General features: G+C 37.1%; 3 protein-coding genes across 3 annotated transcripts; 1 reads left to right on the top strand and 2 right to left on the bottom strand.

The window, feature by feature from the left end:
* Positions 1–599: 599 nt before the first annotated feature.
* LOC134325514 (antimicrobial peptide NK-lysin-like) lies at positions 600–2,359 on the bottom strand. The gene is made up of 5 exons (XM_063007739.1): positions 2,317–2,359; positions 2,065–2,129; positions 1,157–1,276; positions 876–1,033; positions 600–754 (listed from the first exon to the last, which is right to left on the bottom strand). The coding sequence occupies exons 1-5, from the start codon at positions 2,357–2,359 to the stop codon at positions 691–693; spliced, it is 450 nt and encodes a 149-aa protein (XP_062863809.1). The 3' UTR covers positions 600–690.
* Positions 2,360–3,752: 1,393 nt separating this feature from the next.
* On the bottom strand, positions 3,753–5,064 carry LOC134325702 (antimicrobial peptide NK-lysin-like). The gene is made up of 5 exons (XM_063007944.1): positions 5,022–5,064; positions 4,787–4,851; positions 4,496–4,615; positions 4,250–4,407; positions 3,753–3,810 (listed from the first exon to the last, which is right to left on the bottom strand). Exons 1-5 carry the CDS (start codon positions 5,062–5,064, stop codon positions 3,753–3,755), a joined length of 444 nt encoding a protein of 147 aa, XP_062864014.1.
* Positions 5,065–7,136: 2,072 nt separating this feature from the next.
* psmc1a (proteasome 26S subunit, ATPase 1a) lies at positions 7,137–12,601 on the top strand. The gene is made up of 11 exons (XM_063007825.1): positions 7,137–7,184; positions 7,668–7,721; positions 7,835–7,931; positions 9,242–9,366; positions 9,499–9,684; positions 10,215–10,343; positions 10,449–10,545; positions 10,659–10,848; positions 10,954–11,105; positions 11,890–12,044; positions 12,344–12,601. Exons 1-11 carry the CDS (start codon positions 7,182–7,184, stop codon positions 12,476–12,478), a joined length of 1,323 nt encoding a protein of 440 aa, XP_062863895.1. The 5' UTR covers positions 7,137–7,181; the 3' UTR covers positions 12,479–12,601.
* The last annotated feature ends 32 nt before the right edge of the window (positions 12,602–12,633 follow it).

Here is a 12,633-nt window from a genome sequence, read left to right on the forward strand (position 1 = left end):
TTGCTGCTGTTTGAGTTGGTCATCTTCTAGACCTTCATCAGTGGTCACAGGACGCTGCCTATGGGGCGCTGTGGCTGGATATTTTTTGGTTGGTGGACTATTCTCAGTCCAGCAATGACAGTGAGGTGTTCATTACTCCATCAGCGCTGCTGTGTCTTATCCACTCATACCAGCATCACGTCAGTGTCACTGCAGTGCTGAGAATGACCTACTACCTAAATAATACCTGCTTTCTAGTGGTCCTGGGAGGGGGCTAACAAAGTATGCAGAGAAACAGATGGACTACAGTCGGTAATTGTTGAACTATAAAGTGCTTCTATATGGTAAGTGAAACTGATAAAATGGACAGTGAGTGTAGAAACAAGGAGGTGGTTTTAATGTTATGGCTGATCAGTGTATGTCCTTAACTATACAAATGACTCTGTGTCACATGTTGAAATTGTTTTATGTTGCTGAATACCAAACTTTAAAACTCTTTTCTGCAGGTGAGAGTTAGGAAACATAAAAAGTCCTAAGCAATAAGAAACCAAGATCAATGATTTAAAATATTTTATTAGCACAAATGGCTGGCTTCATTACAACAGCTAAACATGATGTACAAGCATTTTTTTGTTTTAAACATTAGCTGCTTTTTCAAATACAGCACAATTAATTATTTTATGTTGTTCTTATATTGAGTTGTGTACTGCCTCAGAGATTCTGTTGGACTTGTGGAAACTCTTGGATGAATTCCATCATGAATTCCGACTTTGGCCTGTAATATTTAAACAAATGATTAGATTATAAATATTAAATTAGAGTTAATTTGATTAGCTTAAAAACCTTTCATAAAATGTACAAGTTTTGAGAATAGATAGAGAATGTTTGTAACTCACTTGCAAACACCGATATTTATACAGATGGTTTTTGGATCATCAGGAGTAGAAAGTTCCTCAATTAAAATGTCCATGTATTTCATAATCATCTTGGTACATTTGTCCTTCATGAATCCAATTTTATTGCAGACATTTTTCAATTTACTTCTAATCATGTCCTGTGGTAATAGTAACAAAATGTAAGAACGTTTCCCAAGGCAACTGGGTACTTTTGGGCTACAGCAGGTATTTAGATTTCTGCAGTTGTGTTTTACTGTATGCAGTGTGATAGAACCACTTACCATTTTTGCATTGTTATTCAGTTGCTTTCTTATTTTCTTCATGGACCACTCACATGCCCAGCACACACCAGGCAGCTGTGCGTTAGGCATCGGCAGATCCTCAGCCTCACTGACAGCACTCTAAGGAGTGACCACATTTTTAAACAATGGAAGCAGTTTGCATTTGTAGTTGATGACATACATATGTATCCATTTATTCTGATTAGAGTTACACAGAGGTCCCACACTGGGAGCAGGGCTGGTATATGACCTGGAAAGGCAGCCTAGGTGCCACACATTCACACATTTACCCTTATTTTGAGATAGTTCATAATACATCTGCACGTTATGGGAGGAAAGGGGAAACCAGGGTACCTGGAGGAAATGTGGATAAATGGAGAACATTCCACTCACAGGCAGTGATCTGAGCTTAAAACCCACACTACCAGCTGTGCCACTGTGCTGTCCTTGTGACATTATTTTAATTATACAATATTTACATTTTAGAGCCCTTTAATATGCAGACACCACCATCTACATGACCAAAAGTATTCGGACGCCACCATCTACATGGCCAAAAGTATTCGGATGCCACCATCTACATGACCAGAAGTATTCGGATGCCACCATCTACATGACCAGAAGTATTCGGACGCCACCAACTACATGCTTGCATACACACACACACTCACCTGCCTGAGCTAAAGTATTCACTCCCCACATACTTTACCAATGCTGAGCTGCCATTACACTTGCATTTTCTTCAGGAAATGCACCTCTCTAATTACATTTTACTGACCTTTTCGTCCCAAAATTAAACTCTCTTGTAAAAGTTTGTAGTGATACATAAATCAGAACGACAAAGACAATTATTTGGTTGTTGTATTACTGTATGTGCAATTCTGTTGATCATAATATATCAGACATACCAAACTCTCATCAAAGTCTTCCTCAGCAGAATCAATGTTCAGGTACTGCAGGTGAATTGCACATGCTAGGAAAAAGAAGCAGGGACACAGTTTAGCTTTAAGACAAAACAGACAGGATTTATACAAGCTTGTAGTCTAATGTATTTGATACAGTGAGTTGTTTAAGTAATACCATTTTAATTTCAGTGTTTACTGATATATCCACCATAATCTGAACTGTGTAACATGCTGTATCATGATTGTTTGTCTTACCTGTACCAATGAGTATAGAAGCAAAGAGAAGGTTTCGGAGCATGGTGTCGAAAATGAAATCAAAAGTGTACGAGTTCTTGAGAGATGAAGAACCTGTGTTATAAGAGGATCTGCTGAGGGTCTTTTATACCTTTTTACACCCCTGTGTGACACTGTTGCCTTTCCTTTCTTAACCACAGAAATTACCTCACCTTAGTGTTGTATGCACGAACAGACTTGTCTGATTCTACAATATTTAGTGATTTCTGTAAAATCCAATTACAAGGTAAAGCTTAGAAATTTTGCTATTTTTATTATTTCAGTGAAGGTGCTATTAACAACCTTAAACTCCTTCCATATTTTTCATTATTTGCCAGAAATTCTTTTATTAAATTCTCTACTTGAGAAACTTTAAAATACAACCAAATCCATAATGACATTTCAAAAATTAAAATACCAATTGAATAAATTAAACATACTGATAAAAATGAATAAATTATAAATATAACTTGGTTTAAGTGAGTGGTCTATTCTCGTTTATTTAAGGATTAAAAGAAATTATCAGGCATCTTCAGTGCATAGTGACCAAGGCCGGAAACCACTAATGAATGGCCATGACCTTTGATTCTTGCATTAAAAATGAATGTAATGAATATAATCATATGAGCTTGAGAAGAAAACCCTTGTGAGTAAACATAAGCCATTTATCAACAACATCCAAGACTGACAAAGTGGAAATATGTGTTGTGGCCTTAATAAATAAAATAAAATAATAAGCAATGTGTTCTTCCTGCCAAGGAGGAAAAGCTCCATCAGGATAGTTACTAATACAAAGTCTACAAATGTCTGGTCCATGGGCATGGACTTTAGAATCTGAAGGATCTGTATAGATTCTGTATGCTGGAATGGTCTTAGATCCCTTGTATAAGTCTTGTTAATACTCCAAACTGTTATCTTAGACAAAGGAAGGCTGCACAGCTTAGTAAATGAAGGGGAAGCAATAACTGATGCGCACACAGATTTAAGTAAAAGATTATTAAAAAAATGCATTCACACACACACACAGAGAGTCTTGCTTCCTGGACTCTGACATCTCCCACTAATACATGCAACTACAACTCTCACATTCAGTGACTGTGTTCTCACTTGTTTTTGACACAACAAACACATAAAGGAAATGAAATGTGTAAAAGCTCTTTTGGGACAAAGAACTGTGTTCCAATTATTTAGTCAAAGAAAAAGAAATGTTGCAAAAATTTGACACACTGTCACATCTTTAAAGAATCTCAAAAACATTTAGGTTTTGATATTTTATTTGCATAACACAGCTGACTTAGTTAAAACTGCATGCAAGTACGTTGTAATATTTTAAACATTAATTTTTTTGTATAATTTTACTTATTTCATAACAAGCTTCAGTAATCAGCTTCAGTTTCAGTAATGAATCATGTACGGCCTTAAAGATTCTTGAGGGTTTGTGGGAAATCCTGAATGAATTTCATCATGACCACGGACCTGTAATATATAAAGAATAAATTAATTATTGCTTCTGTTTTGCTTTTTTTTTCCAAATGTAATAAATTTTCATTACAAACATATAATCAGCGTGATTTGAGTGAAAACCTGAATCTTTTAAAGTTTTACATGAATTTCTTAGTATTTAGAAAGGCCAAATTTAGAATGAAAGTCGTCTGAGCGTGTGCTTCAATAAAAGGAATTGGACCCAAATCAAACCATTGAAAGTTCACATATGTGCTTGATTGCTTTACAGCCGTGTTCTGAAATGTATTTTTCAAAGGTTCAACACATACGTAAATTATTGTCCTGAATATATGATTAGTAATGAAAACCACTCACTATATTAAACAATGGTAACTAAAGCATGTTCACCAGTGGTCAGCATTTTGGCACCTATACTGTAAAATCTGTGTGAAGTATGTTAGTTTGAACTTACTTGCAAATACCAACATTAATACAGATGTTTTTTGGATCGTCAGAAGTAGAAAGTTCCTCAATCAAAACATCCAAGTATTTATGAATAATTTTCCTACAAATACCCTTCAGAAAGCCGATTTGATTGCAGACCTCAAGCAACTGGCTTTTTATTTCATCCTGTGGAAATATTTAAACCATGTTAGAATTTTACTGAGGTAACTTGAAACTGGTATTTCGGTTTTGCAGTAGGATGGTTAACACTTACCACACTTGCACCTTTGCTAATTCGATTTTTCAATTTATTCATGGCCCACTTGCATGCCCAGCACACACCAGGAAGCTGTGCACTAGGCATCGGCAGATCCTCTGCCTCATCAACAGTACCCTGAAAAGTAGCCAACATCTACTAAGCCAAGTAAGAAAGCCAAGTTTGTGGTCACTTAATTGGACTTATAGTCAGATCTGGTATACAAATTACTGATTTATAAATCAGTATGGTTTTATGTCATAATGCACAATCCTACTGATGAAATGAAATGAAATATTTCAGACATACCAAACTCTCATCAAGAACTTCCTCAGCAGAGTCAATGCTCAGGTATTCCAGGTGAATAGCACATACTGAGAGAAAACATTCAGTATAGATTCAGTATTGTTTCAACACACAACAATCATTCAACTTTTCATCCGAAGGAGAAAGAACAAGCTGTATGTGTGTAACACTTTGATTACTATAATAATCACATATATGACAATCGTCTATTATATTGTATTGTAAATGGTTATCTTACCTGTGCCCATGAGAAAAGAAGCAATTAGAAGGTTTCGGAACATTGTGGTGGTAAAAATGGCAGGGGTTCTGAGCCTTCGAAAGCTAAACAACCTGTATTAATGCACAATTTGTGAGGGGATTTATATATTTGTATCCCCATCCTTGTTTTTTTTCTCTCTGCAACCACAACCTAAAAATAAATATCACATTTGTCAAGTGTTACTGATGTGCGCAGAGGTGTTAGATTAATCAGTCAGCTGGGGGCCAACAACCAAGTTCTTTACATTTATTTATTAATTACTTTATCTTTATGAATTTTACAGCTTTGATTGTCTGTAGTTTGTTGCTTGTAAAAAAGTGATCTGAATAATGAAGAGATCGAGTTGCAAAAATATTAAAATCCTAAAACTGCCATGACATGCAAGGTGTATGCACACTTTCGAACTGAACTCTATTTTGTCTGGCGTCATGCTTTTGCAGTGAGTAACACTGTTGCCTTACAGATAGAAGGGCCTGGGTTTGATTCTCCCAGGTGGCCAGGGTCCTTTCTGCCTTGAGTTTGCATGTTCTCCCTGGCCACATGGGTTTCCTCCAGGAACTCCAAAATCATGCAGTCATGTCAATTGGAACTGCTAAAAGCTGAAAATGTGAGTGTATGTGTGTCTGTCTGCCCTATGATGTACTGCCGACCTGATCTTTCTGCCAATCAGACCCACCGCAACTCTGACCAGGATAAAGCAGTGGTAAAACAGGCAGTGAATGAATTAATTAATTAGTGCTGGGCGGTATCACGGTACATTCGGTATACCGTCTTTGATTCCTCATAACGTATGGATTTTTCAAACACCGCCATACTGTAGCACAGTTAATACAACAGCTGTAGGCTTCAGTAGGCAGCTAATCATATAATATTGTTCGCCTCTAAAAGTGCTATGGAGCGCAGTGCAGATTAGGTACAGCTCATGAGGTGGTAGCCTAGAGGGTAGAGCTTTGGGCTATCAAACAGAAGATTGCTGGTTCAAATTCAGGCTCTGCTATGTTGGGTCCTTGAGCAAGGCCCTTAACCCTGTCTGCACCAGGGGCGCCGTACGATGGCTGACCCTGCGCTCTGACCCCAGCTTCCAAACAAGCTGGGATATGCAAAGAAAGAATTTCATTTTACTGTATATGTATATATGACAAATAAAGTATATCTTCTTCTCTTAACCAAGTAGTGTTAGCATAACAGTGTTAACAGATGAGAGAAGCTTCCTCAATATGGTGAAGAAAAACAAAAACAGATGGAGGATGAAGAGAGGAAGACCAAATATGCACCGGAAGAACCTGCCAAAGAAATGAGCTGTGTCGGCAGTTTCTGACAAACTAAAACACTATATACTGTACGGTTTGTTAAGCCGCGGCTGTTGCAAACAACGACATTACGAACGCAGTAACAATCCACATATGCAGGGACACGATTCCTCTATACACAGTCAAGAAAGAAGTTTTCAGAGCAATGATTAAAACACTGGGTTCCAGGTATGTCTTATGGATAGTTAGTCACTATTTCAACATTATAAGGGAACTGGAAGCGGAGATATATAAAGTCGTCCACTTTTCTACAACAGAACTGTGATCAAGTTGTACAGTGGAGTTTGCAAACGTTGTTTTATTTGTTAAAGGAAGAGCTAAGGATAATTGTACAATACTTAAATATTAAATAAACAATAAAAATTTTATTTATTGCAACTGTTTCATGTGTACTGATTCTATCATATATTGTGTCATTTTGTGGGGCCAAGCAAAGCTTATAGTCCTCAAAACCTTCATTATATACATGGTAAATTAAAACTTTTTACATTCTATGTACTTATGACAGTAGAATCAGCCACAGACATATAAAAAGTCCCAGTCACACAAAAAAAACATACCGTGACATACTGTCAGAATCTTAAAAAATATCGTGATACAAATTTTTGGTCATACTGCCCAGCCCTAGAATAAATGTACATGTATTTAATCTTTGGTTCTGTTTCTAGCTAAGCCGCCACATGTTGTGTTATTTTTATTTGGTTCCTTTCTATATTCCAGTACAGTTGGTGGCGATAATAAAGCTGGTTTACAACAGCGTCATTATACACCAGCGAGAAGAAGCAAGTGGGCGGAGCTTCTTGTGTCAGTAGCTAGCAAACACTCGACAATGGTGAGGCAGCAGTTTTATTTTTACTCTTTTAAAACACTCAAGTCTTAATAAAACGTCTAATTTAAAACACATAATGCGCAGGGTATTGTTGAATTCGTGTTAAGTTTTTGCTGTTTTATTTATATTTACTACAAATTGCTATTTTTTAGAATAGCTCATGTTTTTGTTAGTTGTCGTTAGCATTAGCTTCTCCGGTTAACACAACAGCTTTTAGCCATCGGTTGCCTTTTAAAATAAATTTTCGTTTACTAATCAGCATTCGCTTACCGTTCTGTGCAGGCAATTACAATCTGTGTTTTATCAAATAACACAAATAACATTGTAACTCTGGTCAAAATACTTGATAATGGTGGTACTGAGAGATAGAACTACTTAGCTAGCTAGCATGTCATCACTCGATGCAGCATCATTCAGCTAACCGTAAATATCAATGTCATTGTGATCCAATATGGAAATTCTATATTTTTACACTGCGTTAAACAGGGTCAGAATCAGAGTGGTGGACATGGACCCGGAGGAGGAAAGAAAGATGACAAAGTAAGTGCTTGTCTTTATGTTTCTCTGTGGTTGTGAAGCGTCATGGCTAGTTTATTAGCGCTGGCGTTGAAGTTCAAGTTTCTGTTTACGTTTTAACATCGTTGTCTTGTCAGGACAAGAAAAAGAAATACGAACCCCCGATCCCCACAAGAGTTGGAAAGAAGAAGAAAAAGACGAAAGGACCAGATGCTGCAAGCAAGCTGCCACTGGGTAAAATGAACTTTTAACATCGCTTTTACATACAAAACCCCTTGATTGTATTGACATATATTCTAACTAGGCTAGGACCCTTTACTTAACATGTTGGGGTAGTAAGGCTGTGTTTCAACAAAGAATATTATTGTCTATATTATTAAAAGTTTATAATTAGAAGCACAGTTTAACCTTTGTTTGTGTGCGGCAATTACATGCAAATTAAGTTTTGAACTTGGACACTATCAAATAACATTGTTAAATTTATTCTTTTTTTTCTTACCCTATTTTATTTATTTAAACATGCTGAACATTGAGCTTTACTCCTTATGAATAAGCTCCAAAATTGGTGCACTTTTAATCTGAATAAAACACTTACTTAAAGATTAATGTATTAATACATAAGACCTGTGTGAGTTTTTTATTTTACTCTTAGTAAAGATTATTTTTGTAGTCATTCTCTTTCAGTACATTCAGTAATGCTTTTCCATCTTCTGTTTCGGACCACCTCTTCTAATGATCAAGTTTAGGTATTTTAACCACTGGCACGGTGACTCGGTGAGTAGCACTGTCGCCTCACAGCAAGAAGGTCCTGGGTTTGATCCATGGGTGGGTCCTTTCTGTGTGGAATTTGCATGTTCTCTCTCCGTGTCTGCGTGGGTTTCCTCCCAAAGTTTAAAGACATGCAAGTGAGGTGAATTGCAGATACAAAATTGTCCAGGACGGTGTTCGATATAACCTTGTGAACTGATGAACCTTGTGTAATGAGTAACTACCGTTCCTGTCATGAATGTAACCAAAGTGTAAAACATGACGTTAAAATCCCAATAAACAAGCAAACAAACAATCTTTTAACCACAACCATTTCTGATAGGGGCATAATATAACTTTTGTGCAGGGCTTATCATTGATTTGTGAAAGCAAGGCCAACAGAGACATGATTTGATAAGTTTGTTGTGGAGGAACCCCAGTGGCTTGCATAGAACCATGATCTCAACCCTACTGAACATCTTTAGAATGAATTGGAGAGCTAGGCCTTCTCATCCAACGTCAAAGCTTTTCTGACTAAATGGGCAGACATTTCAAAAGGCCAGCTCTGGATTAATGTTATTGGTTTTGGAATAGCATGTTCAAGAAACTCATGGTCAGGTGTCTACATATGTTAGTCTAGAGTGTTTATAGGCTGTAGAACCCAGGAATCTTTATGGAATTTGGACTTTAGCATATGTTTACATTTATTCTTACTTAATAACCATTACATTTCCTTTAAATTCTTGTTTTGGAATGGCTAATAACTAACTGTGTTAAAAATCATTGTTTCTCCTTAGTCACTCCACATACACAATGCAGATTAAAGCTGCTAAAGCAGGAGAGGATTAAAGACTATTTGCTAATGGAGGAGGAATTCATCAGGAATCAAGAACAAATGAAGCCACTTGAGGAAAAACAGGAGGTATAGTATTCTAGTAGGATGTGTGCTAATCGGGCAAATGCATGTCTGGCTGATTTTTCTGTGTCAACTTTTTGATGTGTTCTGGTTGTTATATCTTTTAATTCCTAAACTTTCTGGTGATGTTCTTTATAGGAAGAGAGGTCCAAGGTCGATGACCTGAGAGGAACTCCTATGTCAGTAGGAACTCTTGAAGAGATAATTGATGATAACCACGCCATAGTGTCCACATCAGTGGGATCGGAGCATTATGTCAGTATCCTGTCCTTTGTGGATAAAGACCTTCTGGAGCCTGGCTGCTCTGTCTTACTTAACCACAAGGTACAATTGTTGCATTATACAACAGACACCTGAGGTGTGCAGTATTGTCTTAAATGAGCACCAATATTGTTGTACATAAAGTTAAATGATTTCAAGGTTTTATTTTTTTAGCCACCATAGAAACGACATACTTGTACATTACCTTATTGCCACTTGTGCCATGTTAATGAGACAACTGTCCAAACAGCTTTTCCTGGACAGGCAGATACATGGTGACCCTTCCATGGGTCCAAACAGGCACTCGTTTTTTCTGGATATTTGCTCTATGGTACATCAGTGTAATTTAAATACTTTTAAATAAAAACCCAACCATATTACCATGTAATCAAACAAAAGCACATACGTACCTGGTTCCACTTGTTTTTGTGACTTTTTGTTTTTGTGACTATCATGGTCTTTAAACAATGGTTAGTTTATCATTTGTAGCTCCTGCCTGGTCAGTATGAAAACTTGCAGCCACATGACCCTTTTCAAAATAGACAACCCAGACATAGACAGTCCTTGATTAATGTAAATTGCTTCATTTGCAGGTGCATGCAGTGATTGGTGTGCTGATGGATGACACAGATCCTCTGGTGACTGTGATGAAAGTAGAAAAGGCTCCTCAGGAGACTTACGCAGACATAGGAGGCTTGGACAGCCAGATTCAAGAAATCAAGGTAGTACACTTGTCGTTTAGACATGTGTTTTTGTGAAACACTTAAACATATAGACTATGCTGGAATGTTTCATTTCGATAATTGCATTTGCTGTTCTTTATGCAGGAGTCTGTTGAGCTTCCTCTTACACACCCTGAGTATTATGAGGAGATGGGAATAAAACCTCCTAAAGGAGTCATTCTTTATGGTCCACCTGGGACAGGTCAGTTACAAAAAATACTTTTAATAACATAAGCCCAAAATGAGTCCTGTATAATTTCTTAAATATTAGACTTAAGTGACTGATGACTATGTATTGAAAATTCTTGTGTACAGGTAAGACTCTACTGGCTAAAGCTGTTGCCAATCAGACATCTGCCACGTTTCTAAGGGTGGTTGGCTCTGAGCTGATTCAGAAATACCTGGGTGACGGTCCCAAACTGGTTCGAGAGCTTTTCAGAGTTGCAGAGGAGCATGCTCCCTCCATAGTCTTCATTGATGAGATTGATGCCATAGGTACAAAGAGGTAAGATATATTTTTGCATTTAACACATACATCCGCAGCATACACAGTAATCACGTAGTCCATCAATTCTCTGTTAATGTGTGTTGTGCTGTGTGCCTGGTGCAGGTATGACTCAAACTCTGGTGGAGAGAGGGAGATTCAGAGGACCATGCTGGAGCTCCTGAATCAGCTGGATGGGTTTGACTCCCGTGGTGATGTTAAAGTTATAATGGCCACCAACCGGATAGAGACCCTTGATCCTGCTCTTATCCGTCCAGGTTAGTAGTGAAAACGTATGGCCTTGGGATGAATGACAGAGGCTTCCAGCCCACCTCTAATTAATATACAGTAAACTGTGAATTCAGTGTATATTTATGTACAGCTGCTTTTACTTTTCCAACACTAAAAGTATGCCCACAGCCATGAAAATATTCAATTTGCTTTTTTCTTTGTTAAATAAAAGAGCAAGTGATAATTTTGCCCACTTTTTATATGCAGGGAAACCTACAAAATACATTAGTGTTACCCATTCGTTCATTTTCAGGCTTCACTTTTTACCATTGTTATACTTACAGTAATGTTTACACACTGACAGCGATACATATTTTTCAGTAGATTCATACTTGTACAAACCCAATAGTTATGCAGGTATGCTGGGTCTCTGCCCAACAGTGTTGGATGTTTACTTTGTGACAGACTGTAAATGCAGCTCATCCAGTAAATTATGCTGAGAACTTTGAGTCTGACTGTATTTGTAAAATCGAGTACCCCTCTCCTCACTTTTGTATCCCACTCTTAAATCCTGCGCAAAACAGTATGTAACTGCTATAAAACATCTTGTTTTTAAAAAAACAAACTCAAATGTATTGTTTTAATTTGGAAAATGTGTATTCCTGAATGACTTCTTACATTTAAAAAAGTATGTGTTGGTTTCCACTTATTTTTAGAATGTTATTGCTATGGCACCTATTATGCCCTGCTGTTGTATGTCATTTGTTCAAGGTGGACATGTCCATCAGGGATCATTAATATTTGAATCGTGTTTTGTTTGTGCTTTTACAGGTAGAATTGACCGTAAGATCGAGTTCCCGCTGCCTGATGAGAAAACGAAGCGTAGAATCTTCCAGATTCACACCAGCAGGATGACTTTGGCGGATGATGTAACCTTGGATGACCTCATATTGGCTAAAGATGATCTGTCAGGCGCTGACATAAAGGTAAATTGTTTAAATTTGTATACTAAACACTAATAGATGATGATATAATAGTTTTATTTATAAGTCATATCCATGTGCATGCTTACAATGTATGTTTCTTTGTTTTACATATTATAGAAACGTCTTGTTTTAGTGTTGCAGATGGTTTGTAAGAACCAATACTGCCATCTATGGATAGATGACTGCTACCCTTTTTTTTTTTTAATGAAAGTGTGATAGACACTACTAGCAAAAACGATCAGTACATTGTGAAAACTTAATTAAAAAAACAGTTTTATGAGAATGTTTGTTTCTTTTAGGCCATTTGCACAGAGGCAGGGCTTATGGCCCTAAGAGAGAGGAGGATGAAGGTGACAAATGAGGATTTCAAGAAGTCCAAAGAAAATGTGCTGTATAAGAAACAGGAAGGAACTCCAGAGGGTCTCTATCTTTAACCCAGAAATGGCCAAACCTGAACCCATCCATGTTGAAAGTACACCTTTTTTATGTTCTACCTTCTGTTTAAGCTGGCTGTCATTTCTGCTTACTGCAAATAATTAAAAATGATTACATTCAAATCAACAGTGTCCTTTATAAACTGTAGGAGTGC

This window comes from Trichomycterus rosablanca, chromosome 13 (genome assembly GCF_030014385.1).
Source record: "Trichomycterus rosablanca isolate fTriRos1 chromosome 13, fTriRos1.hap1, whole genome shotgun sequence".
Classification (NCBI taxonomy): Eukaryota; Metazoa; Chordata; class Actinopteri; order Siluriformes; family Trichomycteridae; genus Trichomycterus; species Trichomycterus rosablanca.